General features: G+C 36.3%; 1 protein-coding gene across 1 annotated transcript; it reads right to left on the bottom strand.

The window, feature by feature from the left end:
- Nucleotides 1–383: 383 nt before the first annotated feature.
- cxcl12b (chemokine (C-X-C motif) ligand 12b (stromal cell-derived factor 1)) lies at nucleotides 384–13594 on the bottom strand. The gene is made up of 4 exons (XM_068321312.1): nucleotides 13419–13594; nucleotides 9374–9491; nucleotides 5303–5386; nucleotides 384–3496 (listed from the first exon to the last, which is right to left on the bottom strand). The coding sequence occupies exons 1-4, from the start codon at nucleotides 13483–13485 to the stop codon at nucleotides 3457–3459; spliced, it is 309 nt and encodes a 102-aa protein (XP_068177413.1). The 5' UTR covers nucleotides 13486–13594; the 3' UTR covers nucleotides 384–3456.
- Between the last annotated feature and the right edge of the window lie 271 nt (nucleotides 13595–13865).

Consider the following 13865-nt stretch of genomic DNA (forward strand, 5'->3'; position numbering starts at 1 on the left):
AACACACACCCAACTTTCATTGGCCCAATAAACTTAATAGTCACGATTGGCATGCAATTTTTTAAAATTCACTTTGGTTAAGAATATTGAACAAACTTATTTTAAGGTCCTCTATGTTTCTGTGCTGGTTTGGATTACTGTAACAATAAAAGAAAAAGCGTATTAGTAAGTATTCAGTACATATGTAAGTCACTTCCATCACCAGGTCTTAGCTGCCTAAGCATGGTATAGAAATCCCATAATCATTTCTGTATGTTCCCAAAAGCCCCAAGCATACAGTTCTCACTTTCCAAACACTGTTGGGTCTACATCCATGCCATGTCTCATGTTTCTTACATATGTCTTCACACAGATCAGAGGAAAGAGCTGCACAATGAAATTAATACATTCTACGTGATTTTATTGAATTAAACCTGACAGTTTTTCAAAGCTACATGCTGAGGATGAGTAATAAACAACCACAAATGAATTATTTTGCAACCTTAGGTGTTACACCATACATGGGTCTTAACGGGCATTTCATGTGACTCTCCACTTTCCTCTTTTAATGCAGTAGATTGGTCTATAGGTGTAGTTATAATGTGGAAAATAGGAAGTGATAATCATGAATATTTATTGTGCCTCAAATGGTCTTCTCCTAGATAAGACTGTGAGGGTTAAGGTTGATGATGGTTGTCCTTTTTAACAAAAATCTGAGAATCTGCAACAGGAAGTCCAGTCTCCTGAGATTTAATTATTGTTGTAAAAAGAGAGGTTATGTGGTCTGTGCTATAGCAAATCCCACCTGTCCAAGGTATGGAGCAGCCACGTTTTATTATCATCAGAATGAGTATGTAATGCTTCATGACAGCTGTTGAAAGAGAGATATTTCTCACTTTTGCTTGGCATATTCAACAGAACTGCCAATAAAACAAGCCCAGGTAATGTAACATAAGTCACTCATACTTCTAACCCCACCAAGAATCAACACAAAATGGTAAAACCGTGATATTGGACACCCTGGGAATGGGATCAGACTCCTACACATATACTTTACATTTATACATTTATGTACTGCCAGTGTATTATCTTAATGGCAAAGGGTTTTTTTTCTTGAGAAGGATACTACCAGTATTTCTTTTTTGTAATGCTCCCAAATTATAGAAAAGACATATAAACTGAAAGGTTTGCTCTTTATTGCATTTGACTTAATTGAAGAAGAATTTGGGTATCATTGTCAAAATATGCCTTTTGTGTTATCAGCAGTGATAAAAAATATGAAGCTGCCTAAAATTATTTCACATTATCTTATTTTGAACTCCAAAGCAGAGCTTATGGACCAAATAAGCAATGATTATTGATGAGAATATATTTTCTAAAATGTGAAATGTTTTAAAATGCACAAGTATAGAAAACAGACCACTGATTGAGTCTAATTAACAGATTCACCAACATAAACTAACAATGAAATGAATAATTGCTGATAAAGGCATTGAAGTTTCAGCATCACAAATGCAATCTCGTTTTCATTCATCAGAAAATAATTATGAAGTCAAAAAATTTATAAAAGTGACAAAAGTAACAAAATGTTATTTATAGATGTATTTCAACAGTTATTTAAAAGCTATGAATGGATAGCTGTTTTTCAATAAATTTAAACAAAATGATCATCATGTGGAATAGAGCTCTGTTAAATAAATGAAAATTTCCTACACTTGCAAACCTCTTATTCATGATTCAGCAAATAGTGAATGTAACTAAAGACCCGAAAAATGGCCACAAACACCGAGCTTTCATTATAAATTGCACATACACACATACAAAAAAAACAGACTGTAACTGCAGCATGGCAGCAGTTGAACGAGGGTGCATTGAATGTCTAGATTGAAACCATATGTGGATCGCTTGGATCTAAACTCAAATTTTTCTTCTGCTTGGGCTCAGCTGCTCTAGTGACACATCATACATCATCCACAGTTAAATTGAATCACTTGTTAATAAGGATGGCTGTTAAACTACGCTGAATAAGTTTGTGTCTCATGCAACATAATAACAGCAGCTTTTCCTCTTTTATTTAATTCACCTTTGTTACAGCTCAGATTGGATGATGAAGGAACAAAAAATGAATGGGTGATATGATTTTCTACTGGTAATTTGTACACATAAACACAATGATTGAAATAATGTTGCTTCCTTTGGGTAAAAAATGTGTTCCAACTAACAAATTTGCCAGCATATCATTATGTACAGTATAGGGGAAATGTTACATTTTAAATATTGAAAATTAAGTTGTTTTCTGTTGCATTTTATAGGCTAGCCTTCATCTACTGCATACATTACATAAAAACAAAAAATTGCCTTTAAACATTATAAACAATGCACAAAAAATTAAGAAAAATTGATAATAAAGTGGCTCTTATATAAGATAGGAAAATAAATCGTTTGCCACTGGGTGTATTACTTTTCTCCAGACAGATCTTAGTATGAAAATACTGCATTTTAATTACAGTCTTAATACGATGTTTACCCCCTTTAATGCAAATCAGTAAGAATTAACATAATAAAACATTATGTTTGTCAGCAAATGAAAACATAAGTATTGATTTTGGAGTTCACATCTTTCTTCATGTTGCACATTTTACTGCATGCATACTTGGTCTCTGTTAATATTAAATATAAAATATAATACAATTTGCATTGCTAAGTGTTTAATTCCACTTCTTCAGAATCAACATCAGTACAATGTGGTCTTAGCAGGTCAAAGAAGGTCCCATACTAGATCTGGTGTTAATTGTATGTAAATAATTGTGTATTGCTAACCCCTCATATTGAATGTATAGCATTACTGTATATATGATAACAATAAAACTAAAATTATTAAAATCTATTGAAAAAGTAATTTACTTCTCTAAATAATTAACTGTAAATACAGTTTGTCAAACCACTTTAAGGCTATCTAATCCACACCTTGAAATGAAGTTCTTTGGAGAAGTGTATTTAATTGTTTCAGCTGCTCTTATTTAGAAATGATTTGAAAGAAAATGAAAGAATTGTTACAACCAAAGCCTTGTGGGAGACAGAACATTCAGAAAACAATTTCTTTTGTAGCTGTGTTTAAAGTGGAAAATACAGATGCAGAGTTTGTTCATGTGACTCCAAGTTACACAAATTCTTTCTCGTCTTCTATTGACTCAACACACACGCTAACATTATATCTGATTTCAGCATGAATCTATTGATGTAATTATGCTTTGGTTAAAATGGACAGTTGGATTTGATTAGGAAGGTGTCTGGAGGGGTTGGTGGTGAGGTAGAACCGGGGGTGAGCAGTTCAGAAGTGAAGTACTAGTTCTATAAATGGTCCAGGGGTGGAAAAGGCACTTATAGCATCTTTACATACATCCATAGCAGTGACAGGGAGGTATACAGGTATGACCCAGGAATGGTAGGTCTGACAGATAATGTCTTCCCTTTCGTTTAGTTTTTCTTGTTATTGCGCCTTCTGTTTTTCTTCACCCTAGAGAGAGAGATTCAGAGGGATATATTATTTAAATAGCTTGAAAACATAGAATAATCACTTTATATTTTTAGATCACATCAAGATTCTAGTATAAAAATAATGTTAGTGATATTTTTTCAAATCAATTTGGGATCTCATAGTTTCAGCATGTCATTTGAAATGCATGGAATCATTTTATCATTGCCTTTTTCACATTTTGAAACAAGTTGGATGGTGGTGAGCTGAAGGCACTTTTTGTGCAAACCTAAAAAACTGACCGACCAACCAACCGTTTGAGGATGCGTCGGGTCTTTGCAGCAGTACCATGGTAAACATAGAATATAAATGATATTTTCAGGTACCTCCAAATAAGCACACACACACACACACACACACCCCCACACATCCACACACGCACACACGCACACGCACACACACAGACACACACACACATACACACACACACACACACACACACTGCATTCTTGCACTTAACTGTTGACAGGCAAAATATAGTGTGCGTATTGTTAGCAAAAGTTAGAAAGCACTCAGTGAAAATATAAATCTGCAATGCTATTATAATTAACACTTGAATATAATAGAATAATTACCCTTACCAATCAATCAATCAATCAATCAACTTTTATTTATATAGTGCTTACTCACATCAGAAGACATTTCAAAGCACTCAACAGATAGAAAGCCAACAATGTCAAACTCAAAATCTAACTGGAAATAATAAAGTTCCAATGGAAAACCCATTAACTAACAGCTAAAAGATTAGGCTAAAACACATCATACAGACATTTCTATTCAGAGAAATGTATGTATGCATAACATTGACTTTTTAATGTTAAATTTCCCATAGTTCATTTTAGTTCTAATAATAAAATCCTACTGTAAATAAAGACTCAGTCATTTCCACATTTTTGTTGCATGTAAAGCCTTGTGAAAAAAGCTCAGAAAACCCTAACAAAATGTGTAAATCAAATCTGAATCTCACTGAACACAGCAGGATTTTTTTTTTTACCAGCAAGAATGATGTATAATGGAAACCTGTTTCTCTATAAACAGTAAGAGGCACATACAGAAGACAGAATGTCTTACACCCTGAAGGACTTTGCGGCGGCACAACATGTCCACCTTCGTAAACTGTGAAAACTCCCTGGATAAGATCGCTCAAAAAAATTTTATGTAACTCCTCTTATTATTCAGTATAAACATTTCATAGATTATGAGAAATTACTGTTTTCTTTTTTTCATGCTTTAAGCAGACATGAAGCCTGCAAAAAAAGCAAATACTAGGGGCATTTCTTATGCAAAATGTACAGTACAGATTTGAACCATTAGCTCATTGAAGCCTGAATAAACACTTTGTTACTATGAAAAATAGTGTCTCCAACAATACCAACTGATGCATCACTATTAATGACAGATACGTGGAAATTACTTAATAGAAATAAGGACAAGTTGTGTTAAACATAGGAATTGTTTCATTAACTATCATGAAACAATCTGAGACAAAAAGGTGACATCTGGACAGGCTGAGGTCTCAAAAGCATACTGATAAGAAAGGAGGACGCACCAAGGCAGATTTATCACTTTTCTTTCTGGATTTTAGTTATCTCACAGATAATAACTCAGCTAGTGACATCAACCACATCAGTGATTTCAGAGACTACTTGTCAGCAGGAAACAGAAATGGCTATTTGTAGCAGTGGTTTATTTCTTCTTTATAAGATATAAACACAGCGGAGAGAGGGGCTGTATTTCATTTCTTTCTGTCAGTGTGTCTGTATTAAAGAGAGGAGAATTTTTTCTTACTTGTTAATGGCATTCTTTAAGTATTGCTGCAGCCACTTGGTCTCTGGGTTGATGCAAACTTCTCTGTTACTTTTCAGCTTGGCACTGTGGGAGAAAAAGTACTTGCAAATTAGAGAAGTGTCTCTGCTAACTCTTAAAACTGTGATTTTTATAAAAAGTTGTATTTCAAAAAAAAATTCTTGTTAAATCACAAAGTACACATAGTATATGCCATCCAAAAAAAGTCTACTGGAGAATATTCTTCATAAAAATGAAAAAAAAAAGGAACAACAAACAAACAAAAAAACCCCATAATTTAAAACAACAACAACTATGCTGTAAGATTACTCAATAACAGACTGACTTTCATTTCAGTGAACACAGATCCTCAGAAGAGCTCATCTGAGTTCCTTAGTTGCTTCTTTGTTTTTGCAAAAAATACTCCAGGACACACAGATGTTTTAGCAAGTCTTACTCAAGAGTAGATGGTGTTGCATTATCTGTGAAATTGTGCTCTACAAACAAATTTGATTGATTGAGTGAAAGATAAAAGTGTATTTTACTGCAGATGAATGTAAAACAACTGTAAAAGAAATCGGGTTCTCATCAAAAACGTTTGTTATGTTAAACATCATAGGTTATAAATGGTAAAGGCTCATGCTTTAGTAACTATAGACATAAAAAATAATCTCCTACTTCTGGATTCATGACAGCTTCTGCTTTACCATATAGTGGAGGAGGATTTCTCAATGTTTCCCCCATTCAATCAACTTGTGGAATTTCCTTGACAAAAGCAATCTATCTATCACTTTCCATTTTTCCAATTCTGAATTATGGCCATGTGAGAATTTTTTTTAACCTTTCTTCACTTGTTGGGAGTGCTTTGAATGCACCTGAATCATTTTGCAGGCCCAAGTTGATAAATTGTTGACAATAAAGCATTACGTAGTAGTGTCTTCAAATCAGAGCTAAAAATGTCCAAAAATAAATAAATACATTTTTGCAAAGCAAGATTATTATCCAAGTCATGTATGTATATATATACACACACACACACACACACACACACACACACACACACACACACACACACACACACACACACACACACACACACACACACACACACACACACACACACACACACACACACACACACACACACACACACACAGAGTACATGTATATATCATACATATATCTAATAATTTCACACAGGTTATGTCAACACCATATTATTGAAGAACCCAAATTCCTTTGTATTATATACTTTAAAAATTTGCACTCTATTTACAGATGGATCTGTGATGTTGTAGGAGCTCATTATGTCATGATAAGATCTAATATGGTTTAAGCTTTGAAACACCACTGCTAAGCTCTAAAAACTTCAGCACATCTCACAACACATCTAAACTTAAAACCAGAGGATTATTGAACATAACAGGATGTCACCTTCAGGTCGGTGGTGAAGAATCACCACACTCTGTTTCTACTCAGGGACAGCTGGAGCCGAGGCTCACAATGTGGTTCATGCTGCTGTACAGTCTCTACACAAAAACATGCTACCTCAAGAGTTTTAGTAGAGTGTAGTGCGAGGATTTTTATTTGTAATCGATTAACAGCGGCTACTAACAGTCCTACATTTTTTCCAATAGAAAATATGCAGTCTTCCTGAAAACAATGTATATTCTCTGAAAATATGAAACAAATGTCATTAATCTAATATGACTGTTCATGAAAAATGCGGGCAGCAGGTGGGGCAGAGTGAAGTGCTGTCGCCTCACAGAAAGAAGGTTTCAGGTTAGACATTATCATATTTTTGTAACCTGTCAGTCACAACATAAAAAAAGAAACAATGACTGGACTGTCTGTAGGAGAGGACTGTTTTTTTCTGCTATCATAAAACTGTTGGCATTGTACTGAAAGTGACATCAGTCCATGGAAGGATTAATCAAGCAAGAACATCAAATGAAGCAATAATTCCCTGTTTAGGTTGCCTCATAAAGCTCCACTTTCACCTTAGATTTTGTAAAATGTCATACCACAACCTCAGGCTGAGGTATTTTAAGGGGAAAAAACACTATGTTTATCACACTGGGTATAATTCACTGAAATTGAAGACGGATTTCAGAATGACACCACATAGGAACAGCTTGAAGTTGCACATTGTATGTTGTACTGATTAAAGTCCTGACTGATGATGGAGAGCTCAGCTAAATATTTGGGAGAGGATTTGTTGTATTATAGGAGGATGCATGGTGGGTTTTAGCTCTGTTGGAGCAATCAAGGGACAGATAACGGTCTGCCCCTGTCCAAACATGTGGATCTCACACCTCAATGGCAAAAGGTCGCGTATGAGATTTAACAGCTCAAGAGGTGTCTCGCCTCACTGCTTCTCTGTACTCCCTCACACATCTTTGCCAATCGACACACATTCCTCTCTGCCCGTTGACTTCTCTCTTCTTCAGTTTGACCCCCCCCCCCCACAGCCCTTTAACATGTCACCTCCTCTATTCCTCACCACACTAATTTGCACATGCAAATGGTGTCTTTAGTTAGAAGAGAGCAGCAGTGGCATCAATCTAAACATCATCCATCCAAATCCCTCAAATTAATTTATTAATCAAATGATTAGACAACTCAGTAACAGGATCTCTGTTTGCTTTTCCTTGAGATATTTCCCATTCTCTTTCATAGTACTATGGGTGGCCAGCTCATCTGCTTGGGAGCCCTCTGCTGTTTACATGTGCCTCCCTTTATCCTGTTTATCTGTCTGCTTGTCTCAATGACCAACTGATAGCCTAAACACAAATTTGTAGGATTTTTAGGGCTGTAGTTCCATAAGCAGCAGGTAGTAATGACTTCACAGCAAGTTAATACCAACAGCATGCTGGGAAAGGAGGGGATGGAGTATTTGGTGGGATACAGAAGGCAGGGGGGTAAAGAGGGTGTAGTGTTACTGGTTTTCTTTCATCTACCTCAGTAGAAACAGCATAGATCTTCTGCAGACTGCTTGTCTGAATGACTTCTTGACTCAACTGAAAGTTTTTAAGAGGGAGGTTATAGAGAGTTTATGGCCATCCCAAAAAACTGTTCTCTGTGAACTTATGCTATACCCACTGTCAGACCCCTTCTGTTTTTGACAATAGCCCCACAGCATTTTAGCTGTTAGATTTCTGTCATCCTGTTTTGTGTTACAAACTGAATCAGGCTTTTCTGGTGTGTTCCACACCAAAGACAGTATACGCAATGTTTCTATGTGGGGAAACTATAAAAAGTTGTTACTGGCACATAAGGAGTCAACAGAAATATAATGGCAATCAGTTTGACCTTTAATCAATGTTTCCTTTCCCAAGCATGAATTGCCCCCTTGAGTGTCTACTGTTGCTGCTTTCCTCTTTCTGAGTGTTGTGTTGTTTTAAACTGTCATCAGGGAAAGAATAGGAAGATATGATCATGATACTTCACACCTCCGTATATACACTCATTAAATCTGTTATTTAATATATATTGGGATTATAGGGATTAATTTATCCCAAACTAATGGTGAACAATTACAGACTTGAGAAAATAATAAATATAAAAACTAAAGATAATGAAATACCAGTGTAAGAGTATGTGGTAATACAGCAATACAGTAATGCAGTACAGAACAATTGAAAGTCATGTTTGAATGATGAATGACTAAAATTCTGAATTCTCATTTCCATTTCAATGATACGGAAATGGGACAGTACAAAAACGCAGTAAGTAGAGCTGTTGCCTCACTACAAGAAGGTTTCATTCCTATCACAAATTAGAGATCATCTTGATTCCAGGTTTGGCAATAAAGTAAACTTGAAATTCCAAAAGACATAGAAAAGTAAAATCACAACCTTAGACTTGGATATTTGGATATTTTTAGCTTTTCCTGATAACAATCGTTGTCTTTGGAGTTAAGCAGACTTTATTCATGACCAAGACACAGAAAATCTTTAAAGACACCAAAAGCAGTGGACAAACCTAATAGAGCTATGGTTTCAGAATACTTCAAACTACCTTCAGATGTTTGTTTACTTAATCACTGCAGTAATTATACAGTCAATAACTTACATGACTTGGAAGGGGCAATTGGGTGTATGGAGGAACTTGAGCTCTTTGATGGAGCGCTGAGGAACCGTACTTAGAGTGGAACGACACCAGCACCGCTCAACCAGACTGATAGGTTTTGCTGCAGATGCAAAAAAGCAATGAAAACAACAAAAGAAAGAAAGAAAAAGGTAAATTATAGATTGTTTATCATTTGTGAAAAAAAATAGTCACAGATTTCTAAAGAAAAAAAAACACCAATGAAATAATATACACAGAACACTTCACATCATTTAAGAAAACAGTTTCAGGCTTATTTAAGACTAATATACAGTATTCTACTCTTGACTATTGAACCATAACAAACTCCATTATTTTTAGTAATGATGGTTTTCATTGATTATAAGTGTACTTATGTGGCAAATACTTACATTGATACCAGTCCTAACACTAACGCTCATATCACTACTACTGCTGCTGCTACTACCTTCTACTACTAATAGTCATGCTGCTACTACTACTACTACTAGCTGGACCTTCTGGCAACGGTGGCAGAGAAGAGAACCTTGGATAAACTGCTGGACATCATGGAAAATGTCAGCCACCCTCTGCACACCGTTACCAACAACCAGAGAAGCCTGAGAAGCCCGAGCAGCAAGAGGCTGCACCTCCCAGCATGCAGGACAAACAGACTTAAGAACTCCTTCATCCCCAGAGCCATTAAACTGTTCAACTTCTCTCTGGTGGAGATGAAGAAGAAGAGTGTCCACATGAGAGCTGAGGGATGACACACATAATACACCATAAACAATACAAACACTATAGACATATCACTCTACCCATGCCTAACTAGGCCTATTTATGCCTTTTTATTACTATGCCTATTTATGGCTTTCTATTTGTATATTCTTGATGGGTTATTTATTACTCTTTCTATTTTGTGTTGGTACTACTTTCTAAGTGCTGGTGCTTTCTGTGTATTTGTGTACTTACGTACTGTGTGTGACGGAGAAATTAATTTCCCTGACAGAACCTCCTTAAGGTATCAATAAAGTTCAACTCTACTGTACTGTACTGTACTGTACTGTACTGTACTCTACTGTACTCTACTCTACTCTACTCTACTGTACTCTGCTCTACTCTACTCTATTCTACTCTACTCTACTACTACTTCTTCTTTTTCTTCGGCTTCTCCCTTCAGGGGTCGCCACAGCGAATCACTTGCCTCCATCTAACCCTGTCCTCTGCATCCTCTTCTCTCACACCAACTACCTTCATGTCCTCCCTCATTACATCTATAAACCTCCTCTTTGGTCTTCCTCTAGGCCTCCTGCCTGGCAGTTCAAATCTCAGCATCCTTCTACCAATATATCCACTATCTCTCCTCTGGACATGTCCAAACCATCTCAGTCTGGCCTCTCTGACTTTATCTCCAAAACCTCTAACATGTGCTGTCCCTCTGATGTACTCATTCCTGATCCTATCCTTCCTGGTCACTCCCAGAGAGAACCTCAGCATCTTCATCTCTGCTACCTCCAGCTCTGTCTCCTGTCTTTTCCTCAGTGACACTGTCTCTAGACCAAACAACATCACTGGTCTCACCACGGTTTTGTACACCTTTCCTTTCATTTTAGCTGAAACTCTTCTATCACACATCACACCTGACACTTTTCTGCACTTTTTTCTTTTCCATCCTGTCTAGACAGGCTTCTTCACCTCTTTTCCACACTACCACTATTACTACTACTACTACTACTACTACTACTACTACTACTACTACTAATAATAATAATAATTCAGTTGTATATGAAGATTTCACATTTTACTTCAAATTTAATTAAAATCAAAATTCAACCTAAGGTTTAGTTTTATGATTAAATTCATCGCTTTCTTCAATGAAAGCACATGTAATCTAGAAAGCATGGGAACATGTGAATTTATCTGCTATCGCTTTTCATTAAAAAGAGATTAGCCACTTTCTCTCTCTCACTTTCTCTCTCTTTCACACACGCGCACACACACACACACACACACACACACACACACACACACACACACACACACACACACACACACACACACACACACACACACAAGCAGAATTTGTTTTTCACTCCGAGAACATGGCTGACCATTCTAACGGAAAAGGGTCTTTGACATTCAATTTCCAATATTTGCCTCTTTTATAGAGGACCACTCTATGGTTCTGATGACCTCTGTGAAAAGCACTTCAAGTACATTCTTAAAGTGATTACAAATCACCCCTGTGCATCCATGGAGCCTTTGAAGGCTCAGATGATCATACTAATTACTGCAAGTTCACACAATTATTAAGAAAAATTTTTTAGCTCAAAAGTTTTTCAAAAAGATGATAGTGATTGTAAAAGTATCAGTGGTAAGAAGAAGACGAGGGTAGCAGTAGCTCAGTCCACTAAGTCTTGGGCTTGGAACTGACCACCAGTGTGTGCTATAGTGGACTAACAATTTCCTACAGGATTAATAAAGCTGATTACATGTACAAGGAAAAGAGGAAGCCTGACGTACAGTAAAATGTAACTTTAGGATGTACAATAATATTCAGAAAGCTGCAGACTACTTTACTAAATTTATGGATAAAAAATGTTATTGAGTTGTGTCAGGTCATTAGAATAGTTTTAAGGAGCAGATTCTGATTTGCAAAAGTTATTTCCTCCAAGTTAAACACAGACATGAATGAAATCAAATGTGTCTCTTGTAATTCTATATCATGGAGTGTAGCATATTCCTACTGATATGCACGTTAGTTTGTAACACCAAAAGACCCAACACAAATGGCTGTATCCTCAGAGCATTCAGGCTTAGCATTGGACTAAAGATTCACACCTTGCCAGGGTATTTTCGCATGCAAACTAAGGGATCATTATGCAGCATGCAGCACCAGATCCTGAAGTGAGCATTCACTGCTATCACCACAGCATTGTTTATTTTCAACTAGAAACTAATTAAAACAAAGCAAAGGGAAAGGTAAATACACAGATTGAGACATAACTCTCTGCAACCAGAGTTTTTACCAGGGCTAAAGCAACACGCTTTTAATAATAGAGACCAATCGACCTAATGGCCAGGCTCGTCTCCTATCAAACAACAACAATAACAACTACAAGAAGATTAATAATAACAATCATCAGCATCATCATCATCGTCATCATTCCATCCATCAATAATTTTCTTTTCCTTTCGGCTTTTCCTTTCAGGGGTCGCCACAGCGAATCAGTCGCCTCCATCTAACCCTGTCTTATGCATCCTCTTCTCTCACACCAACTACCTCCATGTCCTCTTTCACTACATCCATTAATCCATCCATCAATAATAATAGTAATATTTACAATCTGACATCATTCCAAAAAAAATTTTTTTTTAAATGTAAAAAGTATTTACAGGAGATTGTTGATTTATGTCATATATTGCACATCTGTACAAGGAATCTTTGTTTATATTTTAGAAAAGATGACAAATGTTTTATCAATTAAAAATTTTAGCCTGTGAAACATCACAATGCATACATTTCCACAATCGCTAACTCCTAGTTTCTTATTTTCAAATTACAACTAGAAGTAGGGCATGACAACAACTAAATATTGTTCTTTAACAGTATTAAGATTAAATTTCTGTGGGTTAAATGTAATTACATTAAATGTATAGGTTGTTTTGTACTCATCTCATCAGTAAATATTAATCGTCAGTTTTTATCAACTCACATTTTCTACACCTAAAATATAGCATTTAACAAAAATAAAGCTTTAATGACTGAAAGGGGAAAACATGAAACCTAAAGAAACTTCTACACTGATACTGTGAAATAAACATAGAAATTTAATGGCAGTTCCTAACAGAAATAAAATCAGTAGCCTTACCAAGCTATAAATGTCTGTAAGATTAAAAAAAATTTTTTTCCGAAATTTCATTAACTGATTTAATCCCTGAAGGGAAATTAATAATTTTGCTAGATTTCTTCAACAAAAATCACTCTAAACCCCCACAAACAGTCTGAACTATTAAATATCATGCCTGATCCCTCTCAAGCACTCACCATCAGACACTGGTAGATGTGTGGCCACTGTCAGTAGAGCCATCAGCGCCAGTAGTTTGACTTCCATGGTGGTGGGCTAACTGACTGCAGGAGAGCTTCTCTCTCTGTTTCTGTCCACTACAACTCAGAAAGTAATAGTGAATGCCAGCTTTCCTCTGAGCTGTGTTAAATCTTCAAATGGGAGACAGACTGAGCTGAGAGGGAGAGGGAGGGAGTCCCACTTTCTCAGGAAGGGGGGGGGGGGGTTCCCCCCCTTGAGAAGGGGGGAATGAGAGGGGGGGGCAAGGAGCGAGCAGCAGCAACCAGTCAGTAGGGACTTCCTCAATTGTAAATGTGTTGGCTGCGAATCAAGGCAACAATCTGACTCTCATTTCATGTCTATTTCCCACTTACGTTGTTCTGCTTTGTCTTTGTCTCTTCTGGATAAGTTTGTGATGAAACTGTTTA

Source organism: Antennarius striatus, chromosome 8 (genome assembly GCF_040054535.1).
Source record: "Antennarius striatus isolate MH-2024 chromosome 8, ASM4005453v1, whole genome shotgun sequence".
Taxonomy (NCBI): Eukaryota; Metazoa; Chordata; class Actinopteri; order Lophiiformes; family Antennariidae; genus Antennarius; species Antennarius striatus.

Excerpts from the sequence above, each read along its gene's own strand:
- cxcl12b (XM_068321312.1), bottom strand. The coding sequence starts at position 13,485 with ATGGAAGTCAAACTACTGGCGCTGATGGCTCTACTGACAGTGGCCACA. Across the intron at positions 9,492-13,418 it reads ACATCTACCAGTGTCTGATG|CAAAACCTATCAGTCTGGTT; the intron begins GTGAGTGCTTGA and ends TTGCATCTGCAG. Across the intron at positions 3,497-5,302 it reads TTAAAGAATGCCATTAACAA|GGTGAAGAAAAACAGAAGGC; the intron begins GTAAGAAAAAAT and ends CTCTCTCTCTAG.